The 15,411-nt window shown below is 40.2% G+C and overlaps 1 protein-coding gene across 1 annotated transcript in view; it reads right to left on the bottom strand.

Annotated features, from left to right (window-relative positions):
* Positions 1–574: 574 nt before the first annotated feature.
* Positions 575–15,411, bottom strand: part of LOC107550734 (phospholipid-transporting ATPase 11C-like) — a 41,872-nt gene continuing 27,035 nt past the window's right edge. The window contains exons 2-3 of the mRNA XM_016232098.1: positions 6,618–6,737; positions 575–682 (exon numbers count right to left, since the gene is read on the bottom strand). Coding sequence (XP_016087584.1) covers positions 575–682; positions 6,618–6,737 — 228 coding nt within the window. The remainder of the gene's footprint in view (positions 683–6,617; positions 6,738–15,411) is intronic.

Here is a 15,411-nt window from a genome sequence, read left to right as displayed (position 1 = left end):
TTACTGCATTGTTAAATTAAATAGATGTAGCCTTGGTGAGCATAAGAGACTTCTTTCAAAACTATTAAAATTCATACTCCGCCCAAACCTTTGAACAGTATTGCCTTGATGCTGCCTTAACCCCATATACTGCCTGAGATCGCAGAATTTGCAGATTTGCACACAATCATAACCAAATAAATCAATATAGCCTCAATCTCACACATTTAAAAAAAAAAACGCTGCTGAGTCAAATGTCAAATCGTGCCTTTCAATTCTCACTCCTCATGTACCCAACACCAACAAGACCATATGCTCTTCAGTAATCTACCATTACCCTTTATTAAATACACACACTTGTCTAAACGGCATCAGCTGTTTACACGGTTCCACTCGCTAGTTTAACTAAGGTTGCCTTCATGTGCTCTTATGGAGCGGAGCAGAGGCTTCCCCGTCTCACTGTCTCTCTCTGCCATTATCATCACAGGTCCAATGACATCAGATCAGCACGGGGCAGAACCAGCCAGGCTATGAGTCACACACACACACACACACACAGTTTGTCTCTCTGGGGATGGCAAACGATTATGATTGATCAAATGCACTCACTTACCTGCACCAAGAATATGATGAGGAAGTAAAAATTAGCAATTCTTCTAAACTGCTCGAATAGGTTCTTTGGCAGGAAGTTCCACACTGTGTACTGAGGAAGTGAGAAAACAAAACAACAACAACAAAAAGTGTTAAACAGTAACAAGCTAAAAACCAACAAGCTGTCAATTAATTTATTTAAAGTTGTAAAAAGGGTTTTAAAGGGATAGTTCATCCAAAAATGGAAATTGTGTCATTGTTTATACTCACTTCACAAAAAGCTATTAAATGACTTCAGTAGACTCGTGATATAGCACACAAGTTGTCAATTACTTTTAAGGTGCTTTTTTGTCATCTCTGAAGCTTGTCAGTCACAGTTTCAAATCATTTTCATTATATGGACAGAATGGACTTTCTTCAAAATATAAAGAATTTTGTATTTTTAAGTGAACTATTAATTTACAGCAATGTGAGTCTAAACCCACATCCTACTGAAAAGCGGGAGGAAGGATTAAATGTATTCAATATTCATCAGCTCCTGTGTTTGTGCTTTTCTTGGAGAGGGAGCTGAGATGACTTCAATAGCTCCGGAGCTCTCTGATGTGTGTGACCGGGCGGCAGCTCTCTGGGCCAGCAGGTATTACATTGATTTGGATTAGCGACTTATTGCCTTCGTTCGGCGAACCCCAGAAAGGGGAACCTGCCACATGATCCGTTTGGCAGTGGCTCGCTATTTATTCAGCACTCTTTTAGGAAATGAACACAACAGCAGAAGCGCACTAGCTCACGAATGACAGTTAACATCAAATAAGGCTGAATCTAATACAAACAGGAAAGTGTTTTATATTTTGATGCTGTGACTTTACCATTTTGAATCAACTTTTTTGCAAGAGAATAAGCGCAAGTTAGTATACTAATTCTATATATATATATATATATATACACACACACAGTCAGTCTTCGGAACTAGAAAATAGCGACTGAAAAAGCCCCGTTCTACTTCCGCTGGAGGAACCTCCTCTATCGCCCCCTTGAGGAGAAGTGAAGATAGTTCCTGCTGTAGAATAGAAGCCTCTGAGGCGCTGCTCACTACAGTCAGGTGAACCCCGTCGAAATTGGGGTTGCAACCGAATTGAAGTGTGTAACCAAACTGAACTGTGCGGAGAACCCAAGGCGATATCCCTGGTAGATACTTCTATTCGTGAAAGAATTGTGATAGAGGAAGCAGAGTGTTGCAGTCTACAGGACATACCTGTGTTGGAGTGCCGCGATGTAGAGCCCTGCACGGGCCTCAAATATACAGTGCTGTGAAAAGACTTTTGCCTCCTTCCTTCCTGTTTTTTTTTTTTTTGCATATTTGTCACAATTGAATGATTCAGATCATCAAACTTATTTTAATATTACACAAAGATACCCCCCAAGTAAATACAAAATACAGTTTTAAAATAATGATTTCATTTATTAAGGGAAAAAGCTGTCTAAACCTGCCTGGCACTACGTGAAAAAGTAATTGCTCCCTAAATCTAATAAGTGGTTGTGCCACGCTTTGCAGCAAAAACTGCAATCAAGCGTTTGCGATAACTGACAATGAGTCTTTCACATCACTGTGGAGGAATTTTGGCCCACTCTTCTTTACAGAATTGTTTTAATTCAACCACATTGGAGGGTTTTCGAGCATGAATGGACTGCTTAAGGTCATGCAACAGCATCTCAATCAGATTTAAGTCCGGACATTGACTTGGCCACTCCAAAACCTTAATTTAGTTTTTCTTGAGCCATTCAGAGGTGGACTTGCTGGTGTGTTTGTGATCATTGTTCTGCTGCATAACCCAAGTGCGCTTGAGCTTGAGGTCACAAACTGACGGCCGGACATTCTCCTTCTGGATTTTCTGATAGAGTGCAGAATTCATGGTTCCATCAATTATAGCAAGTCGTCCAGATCCTGAAGCTGCAAAGCAGCCCCAGACCATCACACTACCACCACCATGTTTGGCTGTTGGTATGATGTTCTTTTTATGAAATGCTGCGTTGGATTTACGCCAGATGTAACGGGACACACACCTTCCAAAAAGTTAAACTTTTGTCGCATCAGTCCACAGAATATTTACCCAAAAGTCTTGGGGATAATCAAGATATTTATTGGCAAATGTGAGACAAGCCTTTGTGTTCTTTTCGGTCAGCAATTGCTTTTGCCATGGAACTCTCCCATGGATGCCGTTTTTTGCCCAGCCTCTTTCTTATTGTTGAATCATGAACACTCACCTTAATTGAGGCGAGTGAGGGCTGCAGTTCTTTAGATGTTGTTCTGCGTTCTTTTATGACCTCCTGGATGAGTCGTCGTTACGCTCTTGGAGTAATTTTGGTAGGCCGGCCATTCCTGGGAAGCTATTAAATGACACTGTTAAAAGTTTTCTCCATTTGTGGATAATGGCTCCGACCGTGGTTCGCTGGAGTCCCAAAGCCTTAGAAATGGCTTTATAACCCTTTCCAGACTGATACATGTCAACTATTTTGTTTCTCATCTGTTCTTGAATTTCTTTAGATCGTGGCAGTGTTGCTCTTTAAGCATGCTTCACTTTGTCAGATTTCTTGATTCAACAGGTCTGGCAGTAATCAGGCCTGGGTGTGGCTTAGGGCTGTCGTGATAACCTCAATATCGCAATACTGATGAGCAAACCGCAGAGGAATGCAAGAACCGCAACAACCACGATTTTTGCGTGTTTTCTTTTTTCGTAAGGTTATGCCCTTCTCGTTTTACACTTCATACATGTGGACTGAATATTAAACAAGTTAGTAATGATAACAATGTGTACCATGCTGATTTGTACAGAGGCTCCGTAGATTTGCACTTAACAAGACTAAACAAACAGTGAATGACAGAGAGATCGACTGAGCGTGTGCAATTACTTGCGTCTGTCCTCCAGGCCGAGTCATATATATTTGTGAAAATATGTTGTCATGTCCAAGGAAAGCGAAATCTCTGTCTTAGCATCGACGCATAGCTGGTCAGCTGAGCCTTCTAAAGTGGCGCTCAAAGTTAAAATGATTTCAACAGTGTGTTTCATTACGTCTCTTTGAATGAATGAATCAGCGTTTTTGAACATGTAGTTGAATGACGGTGCCTTTCCACCACCTTGTGGCGCAACAATCTAACTGCACTGACTGACAGCCCATCTAGAACGCATGCAGGTGGAAATATCAATAGAAAGTCTCTTGTCCAGTCAGATTAGAAGATCAGATTAGAACTAACTGTTATACATATAGACTAACGACAGCCTAACAATCTTATTGTCAGGTTTATGTTCTGTAATGTGGACCGTTATTTTGTCATTCTGTTCCATTTACTTCACTTCCTGTTTTAACGCTATTTGGTTTCGGTTTCATTGTCTTCTGAATATCACCTCATTAGTTATATCTTAACACCACGGGCTATTTTGAGCTACAGGCAAAAAAAATTAAACTGCTCCAAGTAGTAATTAAACACCTAAAATTATCTTTATTTGTACATTTTCTGAGAGGATTACCTTTTCTCCACTTGCTTCTCGCGCTGACTGTCATCCGAAGTGCGTGCATATAACGGCGCTTCTGATGACGCGCAATCCCGATAAATACATACACATACAGATTTACAGTATTTCAGTAATCACGCAAACATAATCTGTTCTGTGAACGCTTGAGGAACTGTTGGGGGAAAACATCTGATGTGTAACATTATATTAGATCCGTGCATTACAGTATAGGACGTCTGTCTCATTAATGTTAATCTAACAATAAAAGAAAAGAGGAAATCACTCGCTGCACTTCATTGAACTGCTTTTGTAGTTTTAATAAACAATTTGTTTGTAATGAACACACTAAAGTTCTTTTTACATTTGATTATTTGTTTTTTGTACATGATGCTTTAGTTTAGATATAAAATGATAAAGGTAATGCCTTATTTGTTTCTTTCTAGGCTATTTGTTCTACTGCTTTTTTTTTTTGCATCTGTTCTTATTTATAATAGCAAAGATCAAATAAAAAATAGCTGTATTGTAATTATTAATATAGTAATTAATATTAAGAAAAGACGGAGGACTTCACTCAATCGACTTCAAACGGCTGTAGCTCAGTAATTTTTTGTCCGATTCCAACAAATCACAAATCATGAAGTCTTTAATGGAGAAGGTAATTATTTTTTTATTGCTCATTGTGACTCATTTTGTCAGCACAGGTCACATTATTCTCAGGAGGAAGCACGTGTGGAGGCAGTAAATGACAACAACTCATGTTTCAGCCAAAAAAATCAGATATAGGCAACAAATCAGAATTGGGCATCAAGACCTGCAGTGTAAACATGCACAGTTTTAAGGCAGCTTTAATCGCCTTTTTGGTAACATCATGACTTTCCTGACCACGACATTGCATGCACGTAGTTTGTTTCATTCGCTCTTTCATATAAAATGGTACAGGCTACAGCGTGCGCCGGTTTCTTTGTGCGTGCGATTGAAGAGTATGCGCTACGAGCACAGTACAGTTTCCACGCTCGTTTGACTCGCGCCTGGCGCTGAAGTGAAGTTGAAGTGCATGTCTGAAACGCCTCTGGTTTGATGTGGTCGTAAAGACGTTCTGCGACTGAATAAATGCACTTCTTGTCAAGAGAAAAAGTGACACAAACAGCAGTTGTGAGAGGGGTGGCCAACTCTAGCTCCACCCCTGCATTAATTGCGTTAAATATTTTTAACACGTTAAACTGAAAAATGTAATCACCTGCATTAATGCGTTAATATATATATATATATACACACACTCTATTATATTCAACAGAAATACATGCATAAAATGGCAAAAAAAAAATTTGTAAGCTGTATCATTTCATAAAATATAATACATTGAAAAATACACTTTTTAGGCAGAAGTATAATTTGTTTGAATTTCAAATATCCAATAAGCCAAAAACTCAGCAATACAACTGAAAATAAATGCAAATACTGACTGGATAATGTAGGATAATAATAGAGAAAAAGAGAGAAAAAGAGAGAAAAATAACTGGAATGTGGAAAGCTATTGCCACCTAATATAACCATCATTGCTAAATAATGGATCACCATGGGTGAGGAAAGTGAGAGAGGGCAGTTTGGGGCGCCTGCAATAAGATAAAATGGAATACATCATAATTTCTAACAGAGCAGATGTTATACTGAGGTGAACTCGAGAAGATGTGGCAGATCTGGACCTCTTTTAAGAGGAAAAACGGGATCTAAGGGATACCCTGGAGAAAAGGTTATGCTGAGTTTGAAGGGGGAAGATGCAAATCAGATGCATAGAGAAGTGTAAACATCTCAGTGCAGGTAATTAAAGTGTGTTTAGAGCCTCATGCCAGAGAGGAATTGATCACCGGAAACCACAGCACGGCCACAGGTCTGATAAATCTATTACTTCTTACTCCCTTGTTTCTACCTTTCGTATCTTAAAACACTCCTCATCTATCGACTGAATAAGGAGATTCAGGAAGTCCCACAAGATTAAGGGGGGCAGAGTCAACCACCCCGAACACTTGAGCGTTAATTGCAACTATGTATTTATCAGCCGGATCTCAAGCACTGCTCTGACAGGCAAATTAGGGAGTTTCGTGGGGTGGAAGGGGGGGTGGTAAGATTTACTGCAGTTTGTGAAGAGTGAATTATGAAAGAGCAGAGGAAAAAAAGAGAAAATGGAAAGGACTTTCTAAGTTTAAACGCAGTAGGAGGGTCCCAACAGTCTCTTCACACCTGGAGGAACAGGTGGCTGAACACCAGGGCTCGAGAGAAGCGTGTTGCAGCCGTACTCTCCACATGCTGCTGCTAACACACATCTCTTACGTGTTAATGCTGCGGTGCAGTTGCCATGGCATTAAACAACACTTGCTAATTACAAGCTAAAATTACAAACAGGCTCTTGAAGGGAGCGAGCAAACCCCAAATGCTGTTATCCTGTAAAAATCTGATTACACTGCGGCGAGGTCAAGCAACGGCCCAGCTCACGCTTTCAGATTCGTGACAAGGTGAAGTATAACAAATACCAGAAGTTACCTTGGAGGACACGATCCTGTTGTCACAGAATTTAGAGGGGATGAAGGCCTCGGTGTCCGGACATGGCCGATGTCCTACATAGATTGTCCTGCTGTCCACTCGCTTCTCATCTCCTCCACACTACATGGACACATGGAGAAACAGGGAAAAAGAGAGAGAGAGATCATTCAGATGAACAGCAACATCAGCTGATCAACATCAAACAGGAGAACCAGTCGGGGTAACATGTTTGGAAAAAGTCATAATTTTTGTCTTTACACTAGGTCATAGTATTGTTGTGGCATCTTTTGATTTAAATGTCAGTATGGTAACATTATATAGCTGTTTATACTATACTCTCAGGAAAAAAAAAAAAGGTACAAAAGCTGTCACTGGGGTGGTACTCTTTCAAAACGTACACTTTTTTCAGTTTTTGCCTTTGTTGTTATAGGACAGTATATAGAGATGACAGGAAGTGAAGTGGGAGAGAGAGGGGATCGAGCCGGGATTCGAACTCGGGACACCCATTGCGCAACGGGACTATATGTTGGCCCATTGCCCTACATACTAGTGGTCGACCGATATATCTGAGAATGGCAGCACCTGAACACAACACACAGTGCTCACATTCTCTCTCTTGTTCGCTGTCGTCCTTAACAGTTGTATCCACGGACAGAAGTTTGTCTAATAATCAGATAGAACTGTTAAACAAAGGAATTAAAATGTATCTAAAAAAGTGTTATAACGATTGCTTATATTGTTAGTAATAGAAAGGCAAACATTATAATACCTTCTCGTTTGCCGTCAGCATTCAGCAAATATGAATTTACATAATTTAAACAAATCTTTGAATGACTAATGAACATCTCATTTCAAAAACCTTGCAAACTTAGTTTGAATCCAGCTGTGAGATCTTATGAAGAATGCATTTGTATCCTTCACGATCGCGTGTTCTCTGCATGACGGTCAGTCCGTGTGAATTGAATATGGACAGGAGGAGAGTTCAGCTTCACTGAGACGCGCGATCGACAAAATTTAAACTCATGATTTCAAATTATGCTGCGCTTGATGCTTTTGCCCAATATCATAGTCATGTCATTTTTACTGTGTGCTGTATGTAAAATGAGTGTTACCTTGGCTTTATTTGAAAAAAATGTGATTCCCAATCTCCCAATGCACACAAACTTCCCAGAATACTGAGTGCCCTGTTGGTTACAGTGTTTAATTACTTTTTAACTATATTTTTATTAAATATTTGTTTATTAGTGAAAAAATACTTTGTCATTTAAAGTAGAAGCATGTTTATTTTACACATTTTTTAAAAATTATTTCAAATTTCTTAAATATTAAATAAAATTCTATCTGCTTTATATCAGCCACCCTGCTTTCCAAGATATCGGCAGTCAAAAAAACAATTATCAGTTGACCATTAAATCTAAACATCAAAATATGTTACGTAATATACTATTGTTTTGTTTGGTATGTACTTAAAGGGATAGTTCACCCAAAAATGAAAATTTATGTTTATCCGTTTACCCCCAGGGCATCCAAGATGTAGGTGACTTTGTTTCTTCAGTAGAACACAAACGAAGATTTTTACCACAAACCGTTGCAGTCTGTCAGTCTTATAATGGAGGTGAATGGGAATCATGGCTTTGAGTAAAATTTTTTTTAAAAACATACACAAACAAAACCAAATTAAACCCTGTGGCTCGTTACGATACATTGATGTGTAAAGACACAAAACAAACTACGAGCTACCATTGACACTCCTAATTGAGATTGTAGATAGAGTGTCAATGGTCCATTTGACAGATAGGTGGCGGTAATGCACTTATAAGTCTGCAATCCGCCGTAAAGCAAGAAGACGACGACGCCTCACACACCTGCTCTGGACGCGCCGCCGCTCAGGACAGTTCGAACAGTTCGGACATTGCATGAATCAGAGGTAAAAAAACGATATAAATACTGTTCAGTTTCTTGCACAGACCGATCATTTTGTGTCTTTACACATCAATGTATCGTAACGAGCCACAGGGTTTAATTTGGTTTTGTTTGTGTATGTTTTTTTTTACTCTCAAAGCCATGATTCCTATTCACCTCCATTATAAGACTGACAGACTGCAACGGTTTGTGTAAAAAATCTTCGTTTTTGTTCTACTGAAGAAAAAGTCGCCTACATCTTGGATGCCCTGGGGGTAAGCAGATAAACATCAAATTTTCATTTTTGGGTGAACTATCCCTTTAAGATCAATTGTGTGTGGCAGAGGGCTTGCGGTTGCTCGCCCACTGTAAAAATTCCCTAAGAAACACTGGAACAGGTCTGTGAGTTTCCCCTGTGGTCAAGTTTGTGACCCGGGACATTCCTGTAGCGTGAAAAGGGCAACAACTTGACTCGAAGCTGTGTAAGCATGGGATTGCTGGAGGAAACATTGGCACAAAACATACACGGTGATGGACAGCCAGGAAGCCAGATCTCTGCACACTTTTCCTTTTGTGGCCTACGGTCAACATTGGCTTGATTATGGTTAGTCACAGGAGTGGGTGTTTCTGCGTGCATGCGTTTCAATTCTCCCTCAAGAACAAGAGATAAAATGGTGGCAGTTATGATTACTCTCCATCAGAGCTTCTCTAAAACAGTGCATTGCTAAGCTGCTCTTACATTTACAATAGTTAAACTACAAATCAAGCTACTCTTCTGAAAAAGTCAGCTACACTACAAGCTACTAAAAAGTAGCTACCATGCATTTAAGTACTTATATCATCTTTTTTCAAATATTTTTAAATATATAACTGATCAGATTATGTAATTTAAAATCGGAGGCAAATCTTCCTAGAACAATAACAATGAATTGTTGGGGGTTTTTTGTAATGAATGAACAAAATCTCAATAAGGGAACTCAAAAATCCTTAACATTTCAGCAATATTGTTACATTTAAAATTCTTTGTTCAGACAACTGTGCTTTAATTGGAACAACATTTGGGGGAATTCCAATGTCTAACATGGATTTCAGTGAATTATGTAGTAATTCACATTTCTTACTATAAATGACTCAAAGGGCCCAGTAAAATGGAAAATATAGGCTTTTTTAACAGCACATAAACGATAATGCAGAGTTCAGCAGCATCTTAAAAATGCTACTTTTAGTTAGTCACTCACACACACCACCATTTCTCAGTCTCTGAGGGTCTCGATGAAGACGACATACGCTGTCATCACGTCTCAGCAGGCTTTCAGCATCACACTTCAACCTCGCCCCCCTCCCCCCCAGTGTTTCCCGGGACAGTGTGATCGGTAGTACCATAACTGCTGGTGTGAATAATTCAGAATGCATTGAGAGGCAGATCTGAGAGTTTAATGCAGTGTGTGAGTGAGTGTGTGTGTGCTGAGCCCCCCTCCATCGGGGACCTCCGTTCATCTGTTCCACACCTCCGCCCTGTCAGGTAGAGGGACGGTAGGCATGAGGCCACAGGCTAAGTGCTGTCACAACCTGTCCGGCAATGTTCAGTTCTTCGCCGACAGGACTTACGCTGTGTATCAGATAACACGCTGATCCTGTGCACTCGCATATCTGCCCGAATCACTCGCATCAGTGTATTCATCACCTGAAAACTCAATCACAGCGCATCAGTATGTGTCAGTGGTGAGCGATAACTCACGTCCCTCACTGGGGGCCTCGAGGAACAAGAGGCTTGTGCGTTTCTACTGCAAACTAGATGTAAATCTTCAGCATACAAGTCTCTCTCATCCACATCCGCACTCTGAGTCAGAGGAGACAGCTATTTAAAACAGTCAACGACTGTTTCTCCCTCTTTCATCTGCATCATCTTCTCGTTTCCCACTGGATCTGCCCTCGATTCGGCTTCTTTTGAAAACGTACGTGGCGGAGCAATCTGTATATTCTGGCTCGATGGTTGGGAAAAGCCTGGGATTACGTAAGTTTTTGTGAAGCGTGACGGCTCTTCACACATCAGTGTGGCATGTGGTGCGCTCCCTGGTCCCGGATGACACAGGCTGGTCTAAACGGAGAGGGGAGGGGCAGGTGTGAGGGGAGAGGAAATGGCACAGGTTCTAGAGCTCAGGGGATTGAATCCACCTCCAAATGCCACCCGGTGTAAAGGAACACAGCCCAGGGCCTCGGAAAAGAAAGCAAACGGACGCAGACCTGTGTAACATCTAAACAGAATTATAAGGGTATCAGGGCTGTGACAACGCTTGTGTGTGAGGGCTGCAGTTTCAGCGTTTCACAGAAAGGTCAAAAAGCTCTGTAAAAAGTGAATGATTCAGTGAGGCCCTTTAGGTTAGATGCTTGCTCAGATCCGGTCTCTTCATTTCATTAGTTATACATCAACCACAGTCTGGCGAAGGGTTAGGAAGAAAGAAAAGAGGCCTTTGTGAATCCACTGTGAATGACTCCGCTGATGATGATTATTTTTCTGCTGTCTGTGTTGTTTAGCACCTGCAGGAATTTTGCAAATGGTAATGGCACAAAAAAAAGGCTATTTCAGGGAAGCAGTGTAATTTTTATAGCCTGTTTTTGTGATAAAATGTGCCCAGACAATGGCTGAAAGAAAAGATTGCAAGTGCAAGAAAGGATTTCTAGACAGGATCTTAAAATTAAAGGGAAAAAAGTCCAAGCTACAATTAGCCAGTGCCATGATCACTGGAAAATGTACACAAACATGGCTTTTCAATAAGCCTTCATTTACTAGAAATGAACTATTCTGGTTCAGATTCTAATTATATTTGACGATTTTAGCTCCCTCATGATTCGAATAATGTTTTGATTAATGTTTCAATTATGAAAAGTTTTTTTTTTTTAATAAAAAGTTATAAAAAAACATAACCAAAAATCCCTTTTATGACTATTATGAGCATCAATTTATATAAACGATAACTCATGAGTTTGAGACAGATTAATGAATCATTTGGATTTCATGTTTCTCTTTCACCATGAAAAAAAAAGTAATGAAAATCAGTCAATTCAGTATTTAAGCACATATAACAGCCTCCCTTAAATGACTCTCAAGGGCATCAATTTACATAAATAAATAATGAATTTGAGACAGACTCTTAAATCTTTTTGAATGACACTGAAAAAATCAGTTCGCTAAAAACAGACAAATCAGACAAAACTGGTCAGGCTCTTGTGAAAACCCATTATAATGAAGTTGTTGTTTCTCTTTCACCACATTCAATGAAAGAATCATTAACATAATGAAAAAAATAATAATTGCAGTAGACAGCAAACTACATTTATCTAGGCAAACACTTACAAATGCTGACATTATGAATCTGCAATACTGTATTCTATACAATTCTATAATGAGCCTCATTTGCACACAAAGGAGGTGTGTTTCCCAGGAAAGAACAACAATAATGTTTTAAATATTCATGGAGCAGCACTACAACATCACATATGGTACATGAAGACGACACTCACAGCTCTGACACAGGCAAATGGCTCCTCAGTGTCTCTGACTCTGACAAATCAAGCAACGAGGTCTCTTAGTTAATTATTCTCACACTAGTGATCATGTCACCAATCACAACACTAAAGAAATACCTAGTTATTATGAAAAGTGAAAACCGTTTTCAGGAAGCTGAATACAGAAGAATCCATTGACTGATTATGGTGCAAAATGCAATGAATCAGTGTAAAAGTTCAGTTCTGATAGTGATCGATTACTGTGCCGGGTTAAGAGTGCAGGTCAGTGAACCCGTGTTTTTAACTGAATCTTGCTCATCTTCTCTTGTGTGTCTTTCTCATTGGGAGTCATTAACCACAAGATCAACGATACAGCGCTGTCTCAAGGTTACCTGCTAAGCAAACACTGACAGGCCTCAGTATAAATCTTAGTTACTCAACAACAGACAGATCGCAAGAGCAGCATCATTCTGGAACATTGTCAGAACAGACAGATAGTAAAGAGAATTTAAAAAAAAAAACAGAAGAGTGTACACAGAAAGACAGCACAAGAAGAAAAAAGCTAGGGGACAGGATAGATAAGAAGAATGCTATTGAACTGGTATCGGTTTTGAAAGGAGTTCAGTGTTAAACATAATGAGGGTCAGAATATAGGGCCCCGCTTCATTTTCGAAGCGCTAGACGCTGGCGATACTCTTTTCAAAAGCGCTTATTCAAGGACAAACAATGGAGGCGCTAATGTAAGGAAAGGGAAAAATGATGGAATTATCTTTACCATGGTGTCAAGTGCAACCTCGGATGGACCTCACAGGGCCACGACCATTGCGGAGTGAGAGGAACAAATGCATGTTTGCTAAACTCTCGCTTCAAAAGAACGCATTGGCCTATAAGGGAGAGTGGGGTAAAATGTGTCATTGGGTAAACCCAGTCTAGCAAAATGTACACAATTTTTGTCACACAACCATTTATTTAGGCCTATCATATGCAACTGTGTGCATCCCGAAACTGAAATGAATGAATGAATGAAATTCAGGCATACTACATTTGCAATGTTCTTAGTCATGTGACCTATTGACATCAGTTACGACGCTTCACTGTCATTCACAAATCCTCTCTTATTGCTTGGAGAGTAGTGTCCATCGAATGTGCTGGTGTTGCATGATAGGCAATGCAAGGCAAGGCAAGTTTATTTATTTAGCACATTTCATACACAATGGTAATTTAAAGTGCTTTACATAAAATAAATTTAAAAAATCACAACAAAAAAACAAGGAATTTAAAACTTTGAAAATAATTAAAAAATTGATTTAAGAGGTTTAAAATGAATTTAAAACAGTTAAGAATAGAAAATTATTATACATCAAATATAGTGCAATCAGTTCGGACATTGCACAGTGCTCATTCAGTAAAGGCACAGCTAAACAGATGCGTTTTGAGTCTGCATTTAAATATGACTAATGTTTATTCTGGCAGCAGCTTTCTGGATGAGCTGCAGCTGTCTAATGGTCTTCTTGGGAAGGGTACATTTAAATTAATAATTTGGTACAATGCACTTATGTTTTTTTCTCATTATTTCAGAATCAGAATCAGAATCAGAATGAGCTTTATTGCCAGGTATGTTTACACATATGAGGAATTTGTTTTCGTGACAGAAGCTTCCACAGTGTAACAGAATGAGAGTGACAGAACAAAAAAACACAGATAAAACAATTAATTAAAAAAAAAAAAATTTGAACAAGGAAGGAATAAAAACATACAAATGGACAATTGTATGTACAGGTATATAACAATAGACAGTTGTATGTACAGGTATATTATGTGCAAATTGAAATGTAGACTGAGTATGTATGTTAGATAAATAAGTGTATGAGTGAATAAATAGTGTGTGTTCCACAGTTATTGTCAAGTGTTCATGAGATGGATTGCCTGAGGGAAGAAACTGTTCCTGTGTCTGGCCGTTCTGGTGCTCAGTGCTCTATAGCGTCGACCAGATGGCAACAGTTCAAAGAGGGAGTGTGCTGGATGTGAGGGGTCCATAGTGATTTTGCCAGCCCCATCCACTCTGGATAAGTACAGTTCTTGGAGAGAAGGGAGGGTTGTACCAATGATTTGCTCAGCAGTCCGGACTACCCCTGTAGTCTTCTGAGGTCAGATTTGGTAGCTGAGCTGATCCAGACAGATATAGAAGTGCAGAGGACCGATTCAATGATGGCGGAGTAGAACTGTTTCAGCAGCTCCTGTGGCAGGTTGAACTTCCTCAGCTGGCGAAGAAAATAAAACCTCTGCTGGGCCTTTTTAACAATGGAGTCTATGTGAGTGTCCCACTTCAGGTCCTGAAAGATAGTGGCGCCCAGGAACCTGAATGACTCCACTGCAGTCACATTGCTGTCCATGATGGTGAGTGGAGGGAGAGCAGGGGGGTTCCTCCTGAAGTCCACGGTCATCTCCACAGTTTTGAGCGTGTTGAGCTCCAGGTTGTTGAGATTGCACCAGACAGCCAGCTCTTTAACTTCCTGACTAAGCAGACTCGTCACGAGAACATAATGCAGTCCCATGTTGACTGCATCGTCCACAGACCTGTTTGCTCTGTAGGCAAACTGAAGAGGATCCAGCAAGGGTCCAGTAATGTCCTTCAGGTGGGCCAGCACCAGTTTTTCAAAAGACTTCATGACCACAGACGTCAGAGCCACAGGCCTGTAGTCATTTAGTCCTGTAATTTTGGATTTCTTTGGGATGGGGATGATGGTGGAGCGTTTGAAGCATGAAGGGACTTCGCACAGCTCCAGTGATCTGTTGAAGGATCTGTGTGAAGATGGGGGCCATATGGTCAGCACAGGATTTCAGACAGACTGGTGTAACACAATCTGGGCCTGGTGCTTTTTTCCTTTTCTGCTTCCGGAAGACCTGGCACACCTCGTCTTCGCTGATCTGAATTTCAGGTGTGGGGGAGACGGGGGTTGCTGGAGGTGTGAATGGTTGTGTGGAGAGGTGTTCAGGGCGGGTGTGGGGTGTTTTTTCAAACCTGCAATAGAACTTGTTCAGATCGTCTGCCAGTTGTTGATTCTCCACAGTGCTGGGGGATGGTGTCTTGTAGTTGGTGATCTCTTTCAGACTTTTCCACACTGATGCTGAGTCACTGAGTAATTTATTCAGAATAATTCCTCTTTGCCACTCTGATCTCCTTTTCCAGAGTGTATTTAGCCTGTTTATACAAGACATTATCCCCCTTCCTGTAAGCATCTTCTTTGGCCTGACGGAGCTGTCTGAGTTTTGCAGTGAACCATGGTTTGTCATTGTTGTAGGTTAAATGAGTCCTGGTAGGAATGCACATATCTTCACAGAAACTGATATAAGATGTTACAGTCTCTGTGAGCTCGTCCAGATC

This window comes from Sinocyclocheilus grahami, unplaced genomic scaffold, assembly GCF_001515645.1.
Source record: "Sinocyclocheilus grahami isolate Dianchi unplaced genomic scaffold, SAMN03320097.WGS_v1.1 scaffold407.1, whole genome shotgun sequence".
Lineage (NCBI taxonomy): Eukaryota > Metazoa > Chordata > Actinopteri > Cypriniformes > Cyprinidae > Sinocyclocheilus > Sinocyclocheilus grahami.
The sequence above is the reverse complement of the archived record's forward strand: the minus strand, read 5'-3'. Positions and strand labels throughout refer to the sequence as shown.